The 22,822-nt window shown below is 48.7% G+C and overlaps 1 protein-coding gene across 2 annotated transcripts in view; it reads right to left on the bottom strand.

Moving 5' to 3' along the window:
• Positions 1-22,822, bottom strand: part of LOC137571676 (probable cation-transporting ATPase 13A4) — a 293,811-nt gene that overhangs the window by 161,080 nt on the left and 109,909 nt on the right. For both annotated transcript variants that reach the window (XM_068281174.1, XM_068281175.1), the window contains exon 3: positions 9,065-9,196. In XM_068281174.1, coding sequence (XP_068137275.1) covers positions 9,065-9,196 — 132 coding nt within the window. The remainder of the gene's footprint in view (positions 1-9,064; positions 9,197-22,822) is intronic.

The raw sequence follows: 22,822 nt of genomic DNA, 5'->3' as shown, positions 1-22,822 counted from the left end.
TTAGCACCGCTTTGTGAATCAGGCCCCAAGTGCCACGTGTAAAGTGTCACGTGCAAAGTGCCACGTGCAAAGACGTGCAAAGTGAAAAGTGCCACATGCAAAGTGCCACGTGCAAAGTGCCATGTGCAAACACGTGCAAAGTGCCAGGTGCCACGTGCAAAGTGCCACGTGCAAATTGCCATTTGCCATGTGCAAACACTTGCAAAGTGCCACATGCCTTGTGCCACATGCCTTGTGCCACGTGCCTTGTGCCACGTGCAAAGCGCCACGTGCAAAGCGCCACGTGCAAAGTGCCACGTGCAAAGTGCCACTTGCCATGTGCAAACACGTGCAAAGTGCCAGGTGCCAAGTGCCACGTGCAAAGACGTGCCAAGTGCCAGGTGCAAAGTGCCAGGTGCCAAGCGCCAAGCGTCACGTGCCACATGGAAAGTGCCACGTGCAAAGTGCCACGTGCAAACACGTGCAAAGTGCCAAGTGCCACATGCAAAGTGCCATGTGCAAAGTGCCATTTGACATGTGCAAACACGTGCAAAGTGCAAAGTGCCACGTGCAAAGTGCCATTTGACATGTGCAAACACGTGCAAAGTGCCAAGTGCAAAGTGCCACGTGCAAAGTGCCACATGCAAACACGTGCAAAGATAAAAGTGCCACATGCAAAGTGCCACGTGCAAAGTGCCATGTGCAAACACGTGCAAAGTGCCAGGTGGCAAGTGCAAAGTGCCACGTGCAAAGTGCCACGTGCAAAGTGCCACGTGCAAAGTGCCATTTGCCATGTGCAAACACGTGCCAAGCGCCAGGTGCCAAGTGCAAAGTGCCATGTGCAAAGTGCCACATGCAAACATGTGCAAAGTGCCTTGTGCAAACACGTGCAAAGTGCCACCTGCAAAGTGCCATGTGCAAAGTGCCAAGTGCCACCTGCAAAGTGCCACGTCCAAAGTGCCACGTGCAAAGTGCCATTTGCCTTGTGCCACGTGCAAAGTGCCTTGTGCCAAGTGCCACGTGCAAAGCGCCACGTGCAAAGTGCCACGTGCAAAGTGCCATTTGCCATGTGCAAACACGTGCCAAGTGCCAAGCGCCAGGTGCCAAGTGCAAAGTGCCATGTGCAAAGTGCCACATGCAAACATGTGCAAAGTGCCATGTGCAAACACGTGCAAAGTGCAAAGTGCCACCTGCAAAGTGCCATGTGCAAAGTGCCAAGTGCCACCTGCAAAGTGCCACGTCCAAAGTGCCACGTGCAAAGTGCCATTTGCCTTGTGCCACGTGCAAAGTGCCTTGTGCCAAGTGCCACGTGCAAAGCGCCACGTGCAAAGCGCCACGTGCAAAGCGCCATGTGCAAAGTGCCACGTGCAAAGTGCCACATACAAAGATTAAACACGTGCCAAGTGCCAGGTGCCAAGTGCCAGGTGCCAAGTGCCAGGCACCAAGTGCCAGGTGCCAAGCACCAATTGCCACGTGCAAAGTGCCACGTGCAAAGTGCCATGTGCAAAAATGTGCAAAGTGCAAAGTGCCATGTACAAAGGGCCATGTGCAAAGTGCCATTTGCCATGTGCAAACACGTGCAAAGTGCCAGGTGCCAAGTGCAAAGTGCCATGTGCAAGGTGCCACATGCAAACATGTGCAAAGTGCCATTTGCCATGTGCAAACACGTGCAAAGTGCAAAGTGCCACCTGCAAAGTGCCATGAGCAAAGTGCCAAGTGCCACCTGCAAAGTGCCATTTGCCTTGTGCCAGGTGCAAAGCGCCACGTGCCAAGTGCCACGTGCAAAGCGCCACGTGCAAAGCACCATGTGCAAAGTGCCACGTGCAAAGTGCCAGGTGCAAAGATCAAACACGTGCCAAGTGCCAGCTGCCAAGTGCCAGGTGCAAAGTGCCACATGCAAAGTGCCACGTGCAAAGTGCCATTTGCAAACACGTGCCAAGTGCCAAGCGCCAGGTGCCAAGTGCCAGGTGCCAAGTGCCAGGTGCCAAGCGCCAAGTGCCACGTGCAAAGTGCCACGTGCAATCACGTACAAAGTGCAAAGTGCCACGTGCAAAAACGTGCAAAGTGCAAAGTGCCAGATGCCAAGTAGAGATGGGCCGAACGGTTCGCCGGCGAACGGTTCCCGGCGAACTTCGGTGGTTCGCGTTCGCCTCCCGCAGGCGAACATTTCCGGAAGTTCGGTTCGCCCCACAATGCACTATGAGGGTCAACTTTGACCCTCTACATCACAGTCAGCAGGCCCAGTGTAGCCAATTAGGCTACACTAGCCCCTGGAGCCCCACCCCCCTTATATAAGGCAGGCAGCGGCGGCCATTACGGCCACTCGTGTGCCTGCATTAGAGAGAGTAGGGTGAGCTGCTGTCTGTCTCTCATAGGGAAAGATTAGTTAGGCTTAGCTTTTCCTGGCTGCATACCTGTTCAGTGATCCTGCCACTGCATACCTGTTCTGTGAACCCACCCACCACTGCATACCTGTTCAGTGATCCTGCCACTGCATTCCTGTTCTGTGAACCCACCCACCACTGCATACCTGTTCAGTGATCCTGCCACTGCATACCTGTTCTGTGAACCCACCACTGCATACCTGTTCTGTGATCCTGCCACTGCATACCTGTTCTGTGAACCCACCCACCACTGCATACCTGTTCAGTGATCCTGCCACTGCATACCTGTTCTGTGAACCCACCACTGCATACCTGTTCTGTGAACCCACCCACCACTGCATACCTGTTCAGTGATCCTGCCACTGCATACCTGTTCTGTGAACCCACCACTGCATACCTGTTCTGTGAACCCACCCACCACTGCATACCTGTTCAGTGATCCTGCCACTGCATTCCTGTTCTGTGAACCCACCCACCACTGCATACCTGTTCAGTGATCCTGCCACTGCATACCTGTTCTGTGAACCCACCACTGCATACCTGTTCTGTGATCCTGCCACTGCATACCTGTTCTGTGAACCCACCCACCACTGCATACCTGTTCAGTGATCCTGCCACTGCATACCTGTTCTGTGAACCCACCACTGCATACCTGTTCTGTGAACCCACCCACCACTGCATACCTTTTCAGTGATCCTGCCACTGCATACCTGTTCTGTGAACCCACCCACCACTGCATACCTGTTCAGTGATCCTGCCACTGCATACCTGTTCTGTGAACCCACCACTGCATACCTGTTCTGTGAACCCACCACTGCATACCTGTTCTGTTCAGTGGACCCGCCACTGCATACCTGTTCTGTTCAGTGGACCCGCCACTGTATACCTGTTTAGTGAACCCGCCACTGCATACCTGTTCTGTTCAGTGAACAGTTTGGTGTGTCAGTGTGAAGCAGTACCTTAATTACACTACCTGATTGATGTATACACATGCAAGATGTTTTAAAGCACTTTAGGCCTGTCATTTAGCATTCAATATGATTTCTGCCCTTAAAACGCTGCTTTGCGTCAAATCCAGATATTTCCTGGGGACTTTTGGCATGTATCCCACTCCGCCATGCCCCCCTCCAGGTGTTAGACCCCTTGAAACATCTTTTCCATCACTTTTGTGGCCAGCATAATTATTTTTTTTTTCAAAGTTTGCATCCCCATTGAAGTCTATTGCGGTTCGCGAACTTTAACACGAACCGAACCTTTCGCAGAAGTTCGCGAACCCGGTTCGCGAACCTAAAATCGGAGGTTCGGCGCATCTCTAATGCCAAGTGCCACGTGTAAAGTGCCACGTGCAAAGTGCCACATGCAAACACGTTCAAAGTGAAAAGTGCCACATGCAAAGTGTCACGTGCCGTGTGCCACGTGCAAAGTGCCACGTGCAAAGTGCCACATGCAAACACGTGCAAAGATAAAAGTGCCACATGCAAAGTGCCACGTGCAAAGTGCCATGTGCAAACACGTGCAAAGTGCCAGGTGCCAAGTGCAAAGTGCCACGTGCAAAGTGCCATGTGCAAAGTGCCACGTGCAAAGTGCCACGTGCAAAGTGCCATTTGCCATGTGCAAACACTTGCAAAGTGCCACGTGCCTTGTGCCACATGCATTGTGCCACGTGCCTTGTGCCACGTGCAAAGCGCCACATGCAAAGCACCATGTGCAAAGCACCACGTGCAAAGTGCCATGTGCCAAGTGCCAGCAAAGATCAAACACGTGCCAAGTGCCAGCTGCCAAGTGCCAGGTGCAAAGTGCCACATGCAAAGTGCCACGTGCAAAGTGCCATTTGCAAACACGTGCCAAGTGTCAAGCGCCAGGTGCCAAGTGCCAGGTGCCAAGTGCCAGGTGCCAAGCGCCAAGTGCCACGTGCAAAGTGCCATGTGCAATGTGCCACGTGCAATCACGTACAAAGTACAAAGTGCCACGCGCAAACACGTGCAAAGTGCAAAGTGCCAGATGCCAAGTGCCACGTGTAAAGTGCCACGTGCAAAGTGCCACATGCAAACACGTGCAAAGTGAAAAGTGCCACATGCAAAGTGTCACGTGCAAAGTGCCACATGCAAACACGTGCAAAGTGAAAAGTGCCACATGCAAAGTGTCACGTGCAAAGTGCCACATGCAAACACGTGCAAAGATATAAGTGCCACATGCAAAGTGCCACGTGCAAAGTGCCACGTGCAAAGTGCCATTTGCCATGTGCAAACACTTGCAAAGTGCCACGTGCCTTGTGCCACATGCCTTGTGCCACATGCCTTGTGCCACGTGCAAAGCGTCACATGCAAAAAGCACCATGTGCAAAGCACCACGTGCAAAGTGCCACGTGCAAAGTGCCACGTGCAAAGTGCCACTTGCCACGTGCAAACACGTGCAAAGTGCCAAGTGCCAGGTGCAAAGTGCCAGGTGCAAAGTGCCATTTGCCATGTGCAGCCATGTGCAAACACGTGCCAAGTGCCAGGTGCCAAGTGCCAGGTGCCAAGTGCCAGGTGCCAAGCGCCAAGTGCCAAGTGCCACGTGCCACATGCAAAGTGCCACGTGCAAAGTGCCACGCTCAAAGTGCCACATGCAAACATGTGTAAAGTGCAAAGTGCCATGTGCAAAGGGCCACGTGCAAAGTGCCACGAGCAAAGTGCCACATGCAAAGTGCCACATGCAAACACGTGCAAAGTGAAAAGTGCCACATGCAAAGTGCCACGTGCAAAGTGCCATTTGACATGTGCAAACACTTGCAAAGTGCCACGTGCCTTGTGCCACATGCCTTGTGCCACGTGCCTTGTGCCACGTGCAAAGCGCCACATGCAAAGCACCATGTGCAAAGCACCACGTGCAAAGTGCCACGTGCAAAGTGCCACGTGCAAAGTGCCACTTGCCACGTGCAAACACGTGCAAAGTGCCAAGTGACAGGTGCAAAGTGCCAGGTGCAAAGTGCCGTTTGCCATGTGCAAACACGTGCCAAGTGACAGGCGCCAAGTGCCAGGTGCCACGTGCCAAGTGCCACGTGCCACATGCAAAGTGCCACGTGCAAAGTGCCACGCTCAAAGTGCCACATGCAAACATGTGTAAAGTGCAAAGTGCCATGTGCAAAGGGCCACGTGCAAAGTGCCACAAGCAAAGTGCCACGTGCAAAGTGCCACATGCAAACACATGCAAAGTGAAAAGTGCCACATGCAAAGTGCCACGTGCAAAGTGCCATTTGACATGTGCAAACACGTGCAAAGTGCAAAGTGCCACGTGCAAAGTAACAGGTGCAAAGTGCCATTTGCCATGTGCAAACACGTGCCAAGTGCCAGGTGCCAAGTGCCAGGTGCCAAGTGCCAAGCGCCAAGTGCCAAATGCAAAGTGCCACGTGCAAAGTGCCACGCTCAAAGTGCCACATGCAAACATGTGTAAAGTGCAAAGTGCCATGTGCAAAGGGCCACGTGCAAAGTGCCACGAGCAAAGTGCCACGTGCAAAGTGCCACATGCAAACACGTGCAAAGTGAAAAGTGCCACATGCAAAGTGCCACGTGCAAAGTGCCATTTGACATGTGCAAACACGTGCAAAGTGCAAAGTGCCACGTGCAAAGTGCCACGTGCAAAGTGCCATTTGACATGTGCAAACACGTGCAAAGTGCCAAGTGCAAAGTACCACGTGCAAAGTGTAAATGCCATGTGCAAACATGTGCAAAGTGCCACGTGCAAAGGGCCACGTGCAAAGTGCCACATGCAAAGTGCCATTTGACATGTGCAAAGACGTGCAAAGTGCCATTTGACATGTGCAAACACGTGCAAAGTGCCATTTGACATGTGCAAACATGTGCAAAGTGCCACGCGCAAAGTGTAAATGCCATGTGCAAACACGTGCAAAGTGCCATGTGCAAAGTGCCATGTGCAAAGTGCAAACATGTGCAAAGTGCCACGTGCAAACACGTGCAAAGTGCCACGTGCAAAGTGCCACGTGCAAACATGTGCAAAGTGCCACGTGCAAAAACGTGCAAAGTGCCACATGCAAAGTGCCAAGTGCCACGTGCAAAGTGCCAAGTGCCACGTGCAAAGTGCAAACTGCCACGTGCAAACACGTGCAAAGTGAAAAGTGCCACATGCAAAGGGCCATTTGACATGTGCAAACACGTGCAAAGTGCCACGTGCAAAGTGCCACATGCAAAGTGCCACGTGCAAAGTGCCATTTGACATGTGCAAACACGTGCAGAGTGCCAAGTGCCACATGCAAAGTGCCATGTGCAAAGTGTAAATGCCATGTGCAAACACGTGCAAAGTGCCATGTGCAAAGGGCCACGTGCAAAGGGCCATTTGACATGTGCAAAAACGTGCAAAGTGCCATTTGACATCTGCAAACACGTGCAAAGTGCCATTTGACATGTGCAAACATGTGCAAAGTGCCACGTGCAAAGTGCAAACATGTGCAAAGTGCAAAGTGCCACGTGCAAAGTACCACGTGCAAAGTGCCACGTGCAAAGTGCCACATGCAAAAACGTGCAAAGTGCCACGTGCAAAAACGTGCAAAGGGCCATTTGACATGTGCAAACACCTGCAAAGTGCCATTTGACATGTGAAAACATGTGCAAAGTGCCATTTGACATGTGCAAACACGTGCAAAGTGCCATTTGACATGTGCAAACATGTGCAAAGTGCCACGTGCAAAGTGCCACGTGCAAAGTGTAAATGCCATGTGCAAACACGTGCAAAGTGCCACGTCCAAAGCGCCACGTGCCAAAACGTGCAAAGTGCTACGTGCAAAGTGCCACGTGCAAAGTGCCATTTTGCACGTAGCACTTTGCACGTGGCACATGTTTGCACGAGGCACATGTTTGCACGAGGCACATGTTTGCACGAGGCACATGTTTGCATGAGGCACATGTTTGCACGAGGCACATGTTTGCACGAGGCACATGTTTGCATGTGGCACATGTTTGCACGTGTTTGCACGTGTTTGCTCGTGGCACTTTGCACATGGCACTTTGTATTTTGCACTTTGCACATGGCACTTTGCACGTGTTTGCACTTTGTACGCGGCACTTTGCACGTGGCACTTTGAACTTGACACCTTGCATGCTGCACTTTGCACGTGTTTCAACGTGGCACTTTGCAGTTGGCACTTTGCTAGTGGCACTTTGCACATGTTTGCATGTGGCAGGCAACAGCTGGCCTGGTGTGTGCACAGCACACACACAGACACATAGCAGCTGCAGCAGCACTGCAGCACACACTCTAAATGTCACACTATGACATCAATCAAGCTAATGAACGATTTAACTATAGTGTAGTGATAGTGAAGGGGGTACTGAAAAGCTTATCACGGTGTACAGCCCTTGGCCCAGCAGCACTGCAGCACACACTCTAACTGTCACACTATGAGACATCAATCAAGCTAATAAACGATTTAACTATAGAGTAGTGAAGGGGTTAATCAATGAACAGTTTTAGGTTTATAACTGTGTGCAGCCCTTTGTAGGCCACTAGCACTGGAGCATGTCTCTCAGTGTGTATTCAGCAAGCCAGGATGATCTGTCCCATCATGGCAGCCCTCATTATACAGGGGGGCTGGCCAGTGCTCCTTTCTGCGATTGGGTGCCAGGGCTTAGGCTGGGAGGCCTCGGATTGGCTCAATGAGGTCAGGTGGTGCCGGCCAGGGTTCCCCTCTGTGATTGGTTGCTAGGGCTTCTGCTGGGAGCAGAGGCTCCAGGACGTCATCACCTAAGTTACAGTATTTTGGATCCGGATATCCCCAGATATCCGCGGATATCCAGGTATGCGCCCAACTATCCGCAGATAGCTATCCGGATTTGGGCCCAACTATCTGGAATCTGAATCCGATCCGGATAGGCCTAAAAAGTTTGGATATCCGGGGGACCCGGATATCCGGAATCCGGATGAGTATCCCTGGTAATACTTTCTCAATATGCCATGTACTGTATGAGCAGGAAGCTACATACCGTATTTTTGGGAAAATAACACACACTTTTTCTTCCACAAAACTGAGGGGGAAAGTGGGGTGTGCCTTTAATACTGACTATGTGTCAAAAAGTGGTGCAGAGTGCGCAAGGAAGCACTTACTGCATCCTGCTGCTGCACTCCTCTCCCCCTCACTCCAGTCCTGCTTCTATATGCATTCCTCTCCTTTTCTCTGCAGTGGCGTACCTACCACAGGGCAGTAGGTGCTCACAGCACCGGGTGTCGCCATGGCTAGGGGTACCGCTGTAATGTTCACCCATTGTTTTCTTCCACCTGGGACTTTTTTTCATAGTTCGGGCAGCATTCGGGAAATTAGCAGACAGTGTAGTGTGTAGTATAGTGTAGTGTAGTGTGTGTAGTGTAGTGTAGCTTAGCTGGTGGCAGCAGGGGATGGGGTAGTGTAGTGTGTAGTGCAGTGTAGCTTAGCTGGTGGGGGTAGCAGGGGTTAGTGTGGTGTGTAGTGTAGTGTAGTATAGTATAGTGCAGAGTAACTGGTAGGGGCAGCAGTAGTGTCATGTAGCTTAGAGGCAGCTTGGGGGGGTAAAAGGTCCATAAGACGCCCCTGCACTATAGACACACCAGGTTTAGTATTTTTTTTCCTGATTTTTGACCTCTAAACCTAAGTGTGTCTTATAGTCTGGAGCATCATATAGTCTGAAAAAAAATATGATCGTTCGCTTTAATAAGTTATGGAAATAGTGACAAACCTTATTTTCTGGTTTTACAATTGCTTTCTTGATAACAGATTTCCCATCAAACGTTTCTAAGTCATCTTTTCCGTTTGTTAGGTGTAGCTGAATCCAATATACATTTTTCTTACAGTACCTTTTAAAGTCATCCTTGGGACAAGAGAAAGAAACATTGTAAAAAAATACAAAAACAATATTTATGTAATTGTGATTAAAAATAAATTAAATATGTTTAAAAAAAAAAAAAAAAAAAGAAGAAAAAAAAAGAAAATAAATAAATAAAAAAAAAATATATATATATATATATATATATATATATATATATATATATATATATATATATATATATATATATATATATATATGTATATATATATGTATATATATATATATATATATGTATATATATATATATATATATGTATATATATATATATATATATATATATATATATATATATATATATATATATATATATATATATATATATATATATATATATATATATATATATATATATATATATATATATATATATATAATATATATGTATGTATGTATGTATGTATACATACATACATACACACAGGAACTTCTCAAAAAATTAGCATATTGTGATAAAGTTCATTATTTTCTGTAATGTACTGATAAACTTTAGACTTTCATATATTTTAGATTCATTACACACAACTGAAGTAGTTCAAAGCCTTTTATTGTTTTAATATTGATGATTTTGGCATACAGCTCATGAAAACCCAAGATTCCTATCTCAAAAAATTAGCATATCATGAAAAGGTTCTCTAAACGAGCTATTAACCTAATCATCTGAATCAACTAATGAATTCTAAACACCTGCAAAAGATTCCTGAGGCTTTTAAAAACTCCCAGCCTGGTTCATTACTCAAAACCGCAATCATGGGTAAGACTGCCGACCTGACTGCTGTCCAGATGGCCATCATTGACACCCTCAAACAAGAGGGTAAGACACAGAAAGAAATTTCTGAACGAATAGGCTGTTCCCAGAGTGCTGTATCAAGGCACCTCTGTGGGAAGTCTGTGGGAAGGAAAAAGTGTGGCAGAAAACGCTGCACAATAAGAAGAGGTGACCGGACCCTGAGGAAGATTGTAGAGATGGACCGATTCCAGACCTTGGGGGAACTGTGGAAGCAGTGGACTAAGTCTGGAGTAGAAACATCCAGAGCCACCATGTACAGGCATGTACAGGAAATGGGCTACAGGTGCCGCATTCCCCAGGTAAAGCCACTTTTGAACCAGAAACAGCGGCAGAAGCGCCTGACCTGGGCTACAGAGAAGCAGCACTGGACTGTTGCTCAGTGGTCCAAAGTACTTTTTTCGGATGAAAGCAACATTTGCACGTCATTCGGAAATCAAGGTACCGGAGTCTGGAGGAAGACTGGGGAGAGGGAAATGCCAAAATGCCTAAAGTCCAGTGTCAAGTACAGGTCAGGCGCTTCTGCCACTGTTTCTGGTTCAAAAGTGGCTTTACCTGGGGAATGCGGCACCTATAGCCCATTTCCTGCACATGCCTGTACACGGTGGCTCTGGATGTTTCTACTCCAGACTCAGTCCACTGCTTCCACAGGTCCCCCAAGGTCTGGAATCGGTCCATCTCTACAATCTTCCTCAGGGTCCGGTCACCTCTTCTCGTTGTGCAGCGTTTTCTGCCACACTTTTTCCTTCCCACAGACTTCCCACTGAGGTGCCATGATACAGCACTCTGGGAACAGCCTATTCGTTCAGAAATTTCTTTCTGTGACTTTCCCTCTAGCTTGAGGGTGTCAATGATGGCCTTCTGGACAGCAGTCTTACCCATGATTGCGGTTTTGAGTAATGAACCAGGCTGGGAGTTTTTAAAAGCCTCAGGAATCTTTTGCAGGTGTTTAGAGTTAATTAGTTGATTCAGATGATTAGGTTAATAGCTCGTTTAGAGAACCTTTTCATGATATGCTAATTTTTTGAGATAGGAATTTTGGGTTTTCATGAGCTGTATGCCAAAATCATCAATATTAAAACAATAAAAGGCTTTGAACTACTTCAGTTGTGTGTAATGAATCTAAAATATATGAAAGTCTAAAGTTTATCAGTACATTACAGAAAATAATGAACTTTATCCCAATATGCTAATTTTTTGAGAAGATCCTGTAAAATACATATATATATATATATATATATATATATATATATATATATATAGATATATATATATATATATATATATATATATATATATATATATATATATATAGATATAGATATAGCTTTTCCTAGTCAGCTTCAGGTACTAAGTGGTAAAACTTGTTTGTTTCTATCTGTGTGAAACAGTGTTTCCTAACCCTGTCCTCAAGTACCACCAGCTGCAGCTGGTAATTTGGGTGCATGCAGCGCTTTGGTAAAATGGGCGCCGCATAGCCTACAATCTTAACTAAGGCTATAGCTGCACCCAAGGGTCGTTTTTGTTGGTGATGACCAGTAGTAATAGTTGGCTGTGAAAATATCAGCAGAGGGAGTTTTTTTTTAGTGAAGGATGCCTTGATATCTGTGGATAATGTGGCGGGGGGTAGGTCAGTGTTAAGCATTGGCAGAGGGAGGGTTAATGTGAGAATAACATTTGTAGGTGTTCAAAATTATTTTTTATTAAAGGTAAATGATGAATAAAATAAGTTACAACTGCTTTTCCAGAACAAAATCAAGCATTTGCTAGGCATCATTTTGCAAATGATATATACAGAAAACTACTGCTACATTAGTCACAGATGAATGTAGCTTTTGTCAGATGGCCAAAAGTGTTCCGGGTTGGATGCATAATGCATTGTGGTCTGAACTTCTGTGAAGTTTATGGTAAGTGTTGATAAAGAAAAAACAGGTTAGCTCTAGAGCGCAAATGCACACCTTCTGTGTCAGAGGTGGCAGCAATGTATACATCAATTTGTACAATACATTTTGCTTATACAAGTGCATAGAGAGGTCAACATTACCAGCATCGCATCAAGCAACATAACATGTAGGGTTTTATTAACGCAAAAATATACTTCTTGCCTGAATACTGATAGTTATAGTTACACTAGCATTACAACAACACCTGGGTTTTGGATTTAAAATTACGATGGTGCTCAGGGCAGGGGCGTAACTAGAAATCACTGGGCCCCCCTGCGAATATTTGGATGGGGCCCCCCCCCCCCCCATAGGTGCCAAATAATCGTAATGGGGCAGCATTTCACTGTAAATTAATTGTAAAGTGGGCAGCATTTTACCAGACAATCGTAATGTGGGCCAGAAAATCGTAATGTGGGCAGAGTTCACCAGAAAATCGTAATGTGGGCCTTTAGAAAATCATAATGTGGGCAGAGTTCACCAGAAAATCGTAATGTGGGCACCAGTCACCAGAAAATAGTAATGTGAGCAGCAGTCACCAGAAAATTGTAACGTGGGCAGCATTCACCAGACAATCGTAATGTGGGCAGCGTTCACCAGAATATCGTAATGTGGGACAGAAAATCGTAATGTGGGTAGAGTTCACCAGAAAATTGTAACATGGACAGCATTCACCAGACAATCGTAACTTGGGCAGTGTTCACCAGAAAATCGTAATGTGGGCCAGAAAATCGTAATGTGGGCAGCGTTCACCAGAAAATCGTAACGTGGACAGCATTCACCAGACAATCGTAACGTGGGCAGTGTTCACCAGAAAATCGTAATGTGGGCCAGAAAATCGTAATGTGGGCAGAGTTCACCAGAAAATCGCCATGTGGGCAGCAGTCACCAGAAAATTGCAATGTGGGCATCAGTCACCAGAAAATCCTAATGTGGGCAGCAGTCACCAGAATATCGTAATGTGGGCAGCAGTCACCAGAAAATCCTAATGTGGGCAGCAGTCGGTCACCAGAATGTCGTAATGTGGGCAGCAGACATCAGAAAATCCTAATGTGGGCAGCAGTCACCACAAAATCCTTATGTGGGCAGCAGTCACCAGAAAAATCGCAATGTGGGCAGCAGTCACCAGAAAATCGCAATGTGGGCAGCAGTCACCAGAAAATCCTAATGTGGGCAGCATACACCAGAAAATCGTAATGTGGGCAGCAGACACCAGAAAATCGCAATGTGGGCAGCAGACACCTGAAAATCGCAATGTGGGCAGCAGACACCTGAAAATCGCAATGTGGGCAGCAGACACCTGAAAATCGTAATGTGGGCAGCAGACACCTGAAAATCGTAATGTGGGCAGCAGACACCTGAAAATCGTAATGAGGGCAGCAGACACCTGAAAATCGCAATGTGGGCAGCAGTGACCAGAAAATCGCAATGTGGGCAGCAGTGACCAGAAAATCGTAATGTGGGCAGCAGACACCTGAAAATCACAATGTGGGCAGCAGACACCAGAAAATCGCAATGTGGGCAGCAGACACCAGAAAATCCTAATGTGGGCAGCAGACACCTGAAAATCGTAATGTGGGCAGCAGACACCTGAAAATCGTAATGTGGGCAGCAGACACCTGAAAATCGTAATGTGGGCAGCAGACACCAGAAAATCATAATGTGGGCAGCAGACACCAGAAAATCGCAATGTGGGCAGCAGTGACCAGAAAATCGCAATGTGGGCAGCAGTGACCAGAAAATCGTAATGTGGGCAGCAGACACCAGAAAATCTCAATGTGGGCAGCAGACACCAGAAAATCGCAATGTGGGCAGCAGTGACCAGAAAATCGCAATGTGGGCAGCAGTGACCAGAAAATCGTAATGTGGGCAGCAGACACCAGAAAATCGCAATGTGGGCAGCAGACACCAGAAAATCGCAATGTGGGCAGCAGTGACCAGAAAATCGTAATGTGGGCAGCAGACACCAGAAAATCATAATGTGGGCAGCAGACACCAGAAAATCATAATGTGGGCAGCAGACACCAGAAAATCGCAATGTGGGCAGCAGACACCTGAAAATCACAATGTGGGCAGCAGTGACCAGAAAATCATAATGTGGGCAGCAGACACCAGAAAATCATAATGTGGGCAGCAGACACCAGAAAATCGCAATGTGGGCAGCAGACACCTGAAAATCACAATGTGGGCAGCAGTGACCAGAAAATCATAATGTGGGCAGCAGACACCTAAAAATCATAATGTGGGCAGCAGTGACCAGAAAATCACAATGTAGGCAGCAGACACTGGAAAATCATAATGTGTGCAGCAGACACCTGAAAATCACAATGTAGGCAGCAGACACTAGAAAAAAAAATGCACCTGTGAAAAAAAAACAATTCACTTACCTGACAGAAGTCTTCTCCTCTCCCGGCATCTGGCTCGCAGCTCCCCGAGTCCTCCTGCAGCACATCTCCCGCGCTGACAGGCAGAGTGCAGGGCTACGGCAAGATGGCTGCCGAAGCCCTGTACTAGAGACACAAATAGTCTCCAGTGTAGGGCTTCTTCGGCGGCCATCTTGCCGTAGCCCTGCTCTGCCTGCCGGAGACTATGCAGGCTGCTGGTGGAGCGGGGCTGCGGGGAATGAACTGGCGCAGCGTCTATTAGACGCTGCGGCCAGTTGAGCACCTTGCTGGGGGGTCCAGAGCAGCGCTCCCCCCACGCACAGTGAGCGGGCCCCAGAGCAGCCCCGGGCGGCCGGGCCCCCCTGCGGCTGAGAGAGTCGCATCCCCGGTAGGTACGCCGGTGGTGACAGCCTTTCCTCCTCCAGGCCCCTGACTTGCTAGGGGCCCCCCTGCAACTGCAGGGGCTGCAGGGTCTATTCCTACGCCCCTGATGGTGCTTACCTTCTAGGTCATAAATATGTTGCTTGAAATGTTCTACACAGTGTGTATAACAATGCCATCCAAGACAAGGAGCACAGTACATCACAGACAAAAGTCTGACTCATTTATATGCCATTTTTTTAATTAACCCATTCAGTACCAGTGGTCTCTTAAGGACCAGAGCTGCTGGTACCAGAAACCGGAACATAATGATTAATTGGTGCACACACCCGTCACTACCGCCATCCACGCCACACACCCATCATCTCAGGCTACCCACTCTGCCATCTCTATGACAGCAGAGCTCTTTGAGTCGGCCAGGCATACATATCAATCAGCCGCTGAAAGAGGGTAAATGGCTTACCCTGCTCCTGCACAACTCCTGGCATTGTAAATTACTATTTCCTCTCCAGGCCGACATGGATAGCGGGGGAAATATGTAATTCAGCTTTCCAGCTATTGCTGGTGACGAATTACAATGTTTTTTAGAGCAATTTGTGCTCCATCTATTGATGGAGCCCAAATCACTCACTGGGTGTTGCTATAGTCATAATTTCTATTATGGCCTATGGTGGTGACGGCTGCACCCAAATCTCCTGCACTGTTTTTACAGCTTTCACCGGTCAGGAGCTGCTTTCATTGGCTCTTGAGCCTGTGATCAATGTAATCCAATGGGAGTTGCTTACATTGATGACAGTGTCAGGAGTTAATGAAATCGGCTCCTGACCGGTGTGGTGAAAATGTTTGCAACTTTATAATATTTTGCAATCAGGTCCACTTGCAATAATTTATATTTATAGCTATCAGAAAGTGAAACCTGACCTTTGATTTTAATGTATTTGTATCAGAAAATGCAACCCAACCTAACCCCATTCTCACACAGAACCCTCCTCTACTGAGCAACTGATAACCCTAAATCCTGGAAGGAAAAATAACCCCCTGGTGGGCAACTAATAACCCTTCCTGGAGGGAAGTAATACCCCCACCCCCAGTGGGCAACTAATAACCCCCCTGAAGGGAACTAAACACCGGCAGTTGCAAATAATGACAGCCGGGAAACGTGAAAGAAGGCAAGCATGCGCACTTTAGCACAGTCCATCCAAGTGGCAAAATATTATACGTTGCAATATTTTTCATTACACTGGCTCACAGACCTCCACCATCATAGAGATGGCAGGGTAAATGAGCTGCAGCAGGCAGAGAGCCTACGTGATCTGCGGGAGAGATGAGAATGGCGAGAACGTGAGGGCAGGGATGCTCATCCGGATTCCGGATACCCAAGCTACCCAGATAATCAGAACTTTTTTCGCTATCCGAACTCGGATCTGGATTCCGGATATCTGTGTAAATCCGAAATGCACTATCCGAGTTAACTCCGATACCTATTTGAAATCCGGTCGGATACTTAGTTCGGATATCTGAATCTGGATAGTGTAACCATGGAGATGACGTCCATGACATCATTGAGCCAATCAGATGGCTCCCAGCCTAAGCCCTAGCAACCAATCACAGAGGGGAACCCTGGCCAGCCCCTCCTGTATATAAAGTGGCGGCCATGTTGAGGAACTCGTCCTTGCTTGTGACTGCTCACTGAGAGACATCTCCCGTGCTGTTAGGCTAAGCAAGTGCATTATTACACTGTTAAACCTAGCGCTTGAGTGTAAACACCTTCACTACACTATTGTTATATTGTTTTACAGTTAGCTAGCTTGCGTAATTGTTTGATGTCAGTCAGTGTCAGTCAGACTCTGTGCTGCAGCAGCTGCTAGTTAGGTCCTGTGTCAAGCTACATCACAGATGTAACTTGTACTATGTCTGCTGGCACTGGCAGCCGAGGGAGAGGCAGCAAGGCCAAGAGGAGAGGGAGCAACATTGCGGCCATTGTTAGCAGAGGCGCAGCAGTGTGTAGCGGCCATTTTCCAGCAGGGTCGGCTGTGCAAATTGGAGGAGAAAGACACCGAGCCTGTGATGCAGCTGATGGTGAATGAGCAGGCCACCACCAGCTCTACAAGAGAGACCTCCACCCCCACCACCACTCCTGTTCGCAGGAGCAGCAGCAGCCACCCAACAGGGCCTGGGGACTCGTCGGCCATCATGTCGACCCCAGCAGGCAGCCTACCCTCAGTTAGCATGCTCTTTTCTCCAGGCACAACGAGCGCAATCAGGGCTGATACCAGTGAGTTTGAGGAGGAGGATATTCTGGGCGCAATGGGCTATGTGAAGGAGTCACAGATGCTGACGTGGTTGTAGGGGGGGGGGGGGGGGGGTCCTTGTATGATGTGTCAGCAGAAGATGATTCTGGGGGGTCACCATCCCAGCAGCAGTTGTTTGAGGAAAGGGAGTGTGATAATGATGTTGTTGATGAGATGAAGGACCGTGACTACCATCCACAGGAGGGGGATGTCAGCTCTGACTGAGGAGGATGATGCATCAGTGGGTCTGGCACTGAGGATCAGCATTGCAGACATTGGCAGGAGCAGCAGTGGGTGTGGAATGTGGAACCCACAGCCTGCTGCTTCATCTTCTGCCACTACCACCAGCCACACCACTCAACCCCCAACCACCACAGGGAGAAAAGCAGCAGCATCCCATTCAGGCCGCAGGGGAAAGTTCTTATCCCCAATCTGGCAGTTCTTTACTCTGCCCACAGTGGACAGCAAGTTTGCCACATGCAATGTGTGCCATGTGAATCTGAGCAGACGTTGTAACCCCTCCAACTATGGCACCTCCAGCTTCATCACTCATCTGGCCAAAAAAACATTATGTTGAGCATGAGGAGTTCAAGAGGCTGAAGGAAGCTGGCGCTGGCAGTGGTCAGACTCAGAGCACCAGAACCCCCTCTGCCACTCCTGCTGACACTGAGGCCTGCTCAGGCAGCCAGTCCTCAGAGTGGTCTCCTCTGCTCCCTCCTTTGCTTCCCGTGCAAGTAAGAAACACCACCGGGCCCTTTTGAGTGAATCCTTCTTGGTCAGGGCTCAGCCTCCCGGCAGCCGTTGCATCCGCCAGCTGAACGGCTTGCTTGCATGTCCTCCCAGCTCCTCCCATACTCATTTGTGCAGGAGGGGAGCCAGATGCGTGTGCGCCGACGGATTGGCCAATCCCCAGACTGCAATACTTTGCACGCACAGCCATCCCAGCACTGAGCAGCTTTGCGATGGTCAATGTGGAACGTTGGCTGGATCATGCGGTGGGTGAGCAGGTCCATGTGACCATGGACTCATGGAACCTGGTTGCCGCCATCCACCAGGGAAACCTCACCCACATCCCCTGTCTGGCCCACGTCCTGAACCTGGTGGTGCAGAAATTCCTGCACACCTACCAGGGGATGGACACTCTTTTGGAAGCGGCAAGGAGAGCCGTGGGTCATTTTCGTCGCTCGGGTGGTGCCACAGCGTCCCTGGAAGCCCTGCAGCTGGAACTGAACCTCCCACGGCATCGGCTGATCATCTACGTTAAAACATGAGGGAATTCCACCCTGGCCATGTTGGAGTGTCTGGTTGAACAGAGGCAGGCTGTCAACCATTACCTGGCAGCCAATGCCACCGTGGCCACCACCTTGTCCGGTACTAGCACCACCCACCTCCCGCCCTCATCCCCAATGCTGATTGAGTAAAAATTCAGCAGGTGTGCTTGTTGCTGGCTCCCTGTTACGCTTGGTGGTATATTCTCCACAGTCAGCACGTGGTGTATATCCTGACGTGAAGGAGGTACACACGCTAGCACAAGGAACCAGGATATCCTCAGTTTAGTGGAGGAGAGGACTGACTCCAACAGGGGATGTGGCGCACAGAGCAGGCGTAGATCCGAACAGCCACAAACAATCCTTCCACTATAGTGGCTCAGCGCAAGGTAGCGCTGAGCGCATAAACCAGAACTCAGGATCAGGACAGGTAACATAATGAACGCTTGCCTAACTAGTCACTGCTTAAGCGACAGCAAGCGTCCATAACAAGACAGACTGGAATGAGGCAGCCAATGTGATTGCAGTGGTGGCGTGCCTCACAAGGACAGGACAGAATAGTCGGGAAATAGAGTCAAAGAAGGCAGATGTAGTACATACAAATATACAATAGGTACGATTCCCCAGCTTATCACGACTACAGCTATCAATGAACTACAAACGACTAACTGACATATGTATATATCGGCGATAAACCGATATATGACATAAGCAAGGAACACTAACTAAAAACTGGAGCAGGACTAGGAAGGATTCACTACTTCTATGCAGAAGCGAGCGCAATCCATGCAAGGCAACAGGAACAGGACTGACTAGCTAAGCACGGGTGATCACGATACGCGCAACCTACCAAAACGTGCTGAAAGCTGACTGACTGAACACAGGATATAAACAGTTCGTGTACGTATATATCAGCGACACTGATGTATTAACGTAACACGAATACAAGGAAAATAACAAACACGCTAGTATGCGTATATATTGGCGATGAACCGACATATGATGCAAGACTAGCAAGTAACAAATACTGAATAAACAGAACAGGACTTTGAAGGACTCAATGACCCCTTTGCAGGAGTCAGTGCAGTCCACACGAGATCTAGGAGCGAGGGGGGCCAGAACAGAGTAACAGACTGATCTGAAACTATGATAGCCCGAGGAGCCCTGCAGGAAGCAGATCTTTATACTGAGGTCATCCAATGGGAGCAGACATGCAGATTCCCACACAGGTGAATGGTAATTATTCAATCCTGAGCTGGCCAGAACTGCAGAGCCACTACAGATGGAATCAGCAACTAGTTTGAGTGCAACCCAAACTATGCAAGCAAATGCGTGTAATGACATCAAAAACTGCTTGGCTTCAGTAAAACTGCAGCCAGCAGTACATGCTGCAGACATGGTCATAATACTCCCTTTCTGGAGGCCACCAACATGGTCAGCCGGGACCGAGCGTCAGTGTGTGAGTGGGTGACCATGGTGTGCATGCTGGACAAGGCCCTCTTTTCTCTGCTGGAAGTGGGTGAGACAGCCTTGATCCGGCAGACGCAGCAGCCACCTGCACAGTCCACCTCTGTGCAGCAGGAGGAGGAGAAGGTTGAGGACTTGGAGTTTGAGGAGTTAGAGGTCCTTGACCTTGAAGATGAGGGGGCACAGCCAAGTGCAGCTGCAGTGGTGCTGGGGTGGAGAGAGCAGGAGGAGGCTCAGGAGTCAGAGGAGGAGGACAGCACTGTCATCTCTGGGAGTGAAGACGACATGTCTGCTGTGGCGTTCCTCTTCCCCATGGCAGCACACTTGCTGCAGTGCCTGCGCAGTGACCCAAGGGTGAAGCAGATGCATGCTCAGGAGGACATCTGGATCACCATAATGCTAGACCCACGGCTGAAGGGGAAGCTGGCTCAATTCCTGCCTGCAGGAGGAGACCCTGTGCGCCAGCGTTCCCTGGTTCAGTGCTTGGAGGAAGCCTTCCCCCAGCCTCCCCCCCTGCTGTCACAGTCCGGCCAGCACAGCAGCAGATGCCTGCGTCCAGCAGCAGCAGGCGCCCAACAAACCTGCTGTCTGACAAAGGCGCTCTATGCCACGCCAGTACAGCTGCCTACAGAGGAGGTGCCTGCAGCAGCATCAGCCTCTCTAAGCCAGAACCAGCACCTGACCCGGATGGTGGCAGACTACATGGGGTCCTACAGCGGGCTTGACACCAACACCCCTGTGGACCCCTTGGATTACTGGGTCAAGCGCTTGGATATTTGGAGCGAGTTGGCGCAGTATGCCCTGGAAGTGCTGTCCTGCCCACCTTCCAGCGTGCTTTCAGAGAGGTGCTTCAGTGTGGTCGGTGGCGTTTTGACCGAGAAGCACTCTGGTCTGTCCACCAAGTCTGTGAACAGACTGAGGTTTCTCAAAATCAACCAGGCTTGGGTGGTTGGGGAATTCCTGGCCCCTGTTGTTGGCAAGAGGGAGCATGAAGTGGCTGGAAATCACTATGCCTGCCTTACCACCCTTTACCACCACAACCTCCTGGCTCCGTCTTGATTAATAAGCCTGGCTCACAATTTTTTTTTTTACACCCGTGGTACCAACACTAGGTGCCATGGTAAACTATATATGCTGCCTGCCAGCCACACGTTACACTCCTTCTCCTCCTGTCTCCTGCTGCCTGTGCTGCTCCCACCGCCAGGATGCCACAGGCCACTGCTGCTGCTACCACCCTATATTTTGCTCAAAACACAATTGCTGTGTCATTTTTTGGAGGTGTCTGGGCTGAAAACTGTGCTGTCCGAGTTGTAGGGAGGCCCCAACTGCGGCAGTACGACCGCTTCCTGGAACCTCTCGTTTGTAATGTTTTAACTGTGCCGTGGTACCAGCACTAGGTGCCATGGTGAACTATCTATGCTGCCTGCCAGCAACACTCCTTCTCCTCCTCCTGTCTCCTGCTGCCTGTGCTGCTCCCACCGCCAGGGTGCCACAGGCCACTGTTGCTGATACCACCTATATTTAACCCAAAACCCAATTGCTGTGTAATTTTTTTTAGGTGTCTGGACTGAAAACTGTGATGTCCCAGTTGTACGGTTGGACTTTGGACACAATGTAAGCTGCACGACCGCTGTCTGGAACCTAGACCTGATGTTAATTTACAGCCATTTTTTTTTTTTTTGTATTTTACCTCCCCACATAAACAATTACTGTTTTTCTTTAAAAAAAACATGATGCTTCATGCATCATTTACTATAAAAGACGATTTGGAAGCAATTTAAAGGCCACTTCCGGTTTTCTATCTGGATATCCGAATTAATTCGGATTTACTCGGATAATGGGTTCAGATATCCGGATCTATTCGGATACTGGAACGATTCGAGATCGGATATCCGATCAGGTCCGGATTTCTACCTATTTGGATCCAAATCAATTCGGATTTTAAAAAGAGGTATCCGAGCATGCCTGCGTGCAGGGGCTGCGAGGTGAAATCTATGCCCTGACAGGAATAACAGCATCAAAACAGGGCATAGATTTCAATCAACGCCATCTGGAAGCAATTACGGAAGTACAATTGCACTATTATAACATCTCTAACTATCTTATCAGTAACATGCACAACTCACAAAGATTTATCTCCTTACATTCTGTGATCTCCTGGCTTGTTTCAGGAGTCATGGGGCTATATGCAGATCACTTTTCCTCCTTAGTTTTCTCCAAGTTGATATTTTCAGTAAAATGACTTTTCAACCCTCAGCAAGCAAGAAAACCCACAAAAACATTGCGATCATACTTTTTCTACAACATTTGGTACTTTTTTTAATTGTGAAATACTGAAAAATTATTTTATAGAGAAAATGAAAAATTATCACCTTGGAGAAAACTTAAGGGGCCCATACACCGGTTGATTTCAGCCACCAATCGATTCCATAGAATCGATCAGAAATGGATTCTATAGGGGGCGCATGCGCGGCGCGCTGGAAGAAGGAAGCAAGGAGATGTAGCTCCGTACACCGCTAGTCCAAACGGCCGTCTTTCTGGGGGTATGATCACCGTAGCAGCAGCCCTATCACCAGCCACCCCTTTCTGAATGCACAGTGCATGTCGCGGAGAAGAAAAACCGGCTCCTTCACAGCGCAGAGGTCAGTTAAAGACTATTTTCTAAGGCCACGAGCGGCAGCCATGTCGAGCCAAGATGGCCGCGGCTCTCCGACTGCGTCACAGAATTCTTTATCGGACATAGGCCCAGACTGGTCTAGCGCCCGTCCTGTAAGAGACAAGCCGCTCACTAAAAGAGACCTGGAGGACAGCCTAGAACAAATGTACTCTAGGTTAGCGGGGAAATTCCAAACAGAGCTCCGGCGGGTAGAAGCTACGTTAACACAGGAGATTGCATCTCTGGGATCCAGAACTGACTTGCTCGAGACAAAGCATGATAACTTACATCGCTCTCATAAGGAATTACAAGGGGCGCATAAAACTTTACAAGATTCAGTTAAGCTTTTGCAAACTCAGTCTGAAGATTTGGACAACCGAAATCGCAGGAACAACGTAAGGATTAGAGGCCTTCCAGAGTCGTATCAGGATTTGCC

Source organism: Hyperolius riggenbachi, chromosome 4, assembly GCF_040937935.1.
Source record: "Hyperolius riggenbachi isolate aHypRig1 chromosome 4, aHypRig1.pri, whole genome shotgun sequence".
NCBI lineage: Eukaryota > Metazoa > Chordata > Amphibia > Anura > Hyperoliidae > Hyperolius > Hyperolius riggenbachi.
Note: the sequence above shows the minus strand (reverse complement) of the source record. Positions and strands in the feature narration are given on the sequence as shown.